This window comes from Berghia stephanieae, chromosome 14 (genome assembly GCF_034508935.2).
Source record: "Berghia stephanieae isolate SIO BIC M18660-M18661 chromosome 14, UCSD_Bste_1.3, whole genome shotgun sequence".
Lineage (NCBI taxonomy): Eukaryota > Metazoa > Mollusca > Gastropoda > Nudibranchia > Aeolidiidae > Berghia > Berghia stephanieae.
Window position 1 is genome coordinate 1,327,180 of NC_088373.1, and position 948 is coordinate 1,328,127.

At 30.3% G+C, this 948-nt stretch overlaps 1 protein-coding gene across 1 annotated transcript in view; it reads right to left on the reverse strand.

Annotated features, from left to right (window-relative positions):
- Window positions 1–566: 566 nt before the first annotated feature.
- The window catches only part of LOC144959420 (uncharacterized), a 1,393-nt gene continuing 1,011 nt past the window's right edge, over window positions 567–948 (reverse strand). The window contains exon 2 of the mRNA XM_078892000.1: window positions 567–938. Coding sequence (XP_078748126.1) covers window positions 591–938 — 348 coding nt within the window. The 3' untranslated portion in view covers window positions 567–590. The remainder of the gene's footprint in view (window positions 939–948) is intronic.

The window sequence follows — 948 nt, forward strand, 5'->3', positions numbered from 1 at the left end:
TATATTATAGCTTCAAGTGACAACATAGTATATTATAACTTCAAATGACAACATAGTATATTATAGCTTCAAATGACAACATAGTATATTATAGCTTCAAATGACAACATAGTATATTATAGCTTCAAATGACAACATATTATATAGCTTCAAATGACAACATAGTATATTATAGCTTCAAATGACAACATAGTATATTATAGCTTCAAATGACAACATATACATTATAGCTTCAAATGACAACATAGTATATTATAGCTTCAAATGACAACATAGTATATTATATGCTTCAAATGACAACATAGTATTTACGCTTCAAATGACAACATAGTATATTATAGCTTCAAATGACAACATAATATTATACTTCAAATGACAACATAGTATATTAAGGCTTCAAATGACAAATATATAAGCTCAAACCATATGGATTCAATAATTATATATGCTTCAAATGACAACATAGTACATTATAGCTTCAAATGACAACATAGTATATTATAGCTTCAAATGACAACATAGTATATTATATCTTCAAATGACAACATAGTATATTAGAGCTTCAAATGACAACATAGTATATTATAGCTTCAAATGACAACATAGTATATAGGTTCAAATGACTCACTGTCACAATCTGCCATAGATACTCTTGTATTCTGTAAAGAAAAATAAACATGTACACGAAAGTGAAACAACTCGAGTTTTTTTACACTAGGCCATGACTCGACTCTATCTACTACTACACACAGAGGTATCTTTTGCAAACACTGACTCGTCAATCGCTGGTTCATAGGTGTGCCAAGTATAAATGAGGTAGTAGCCATAGCCGACTTTGAACAGAGATGTTTGCAACGGGTTACACTTCTCATCAAACGTCCATTTGATTTCCATGGTTGCACCAACTGCATATTTCCATCTACTTTCACTTTCACTTTCTGATGTGAG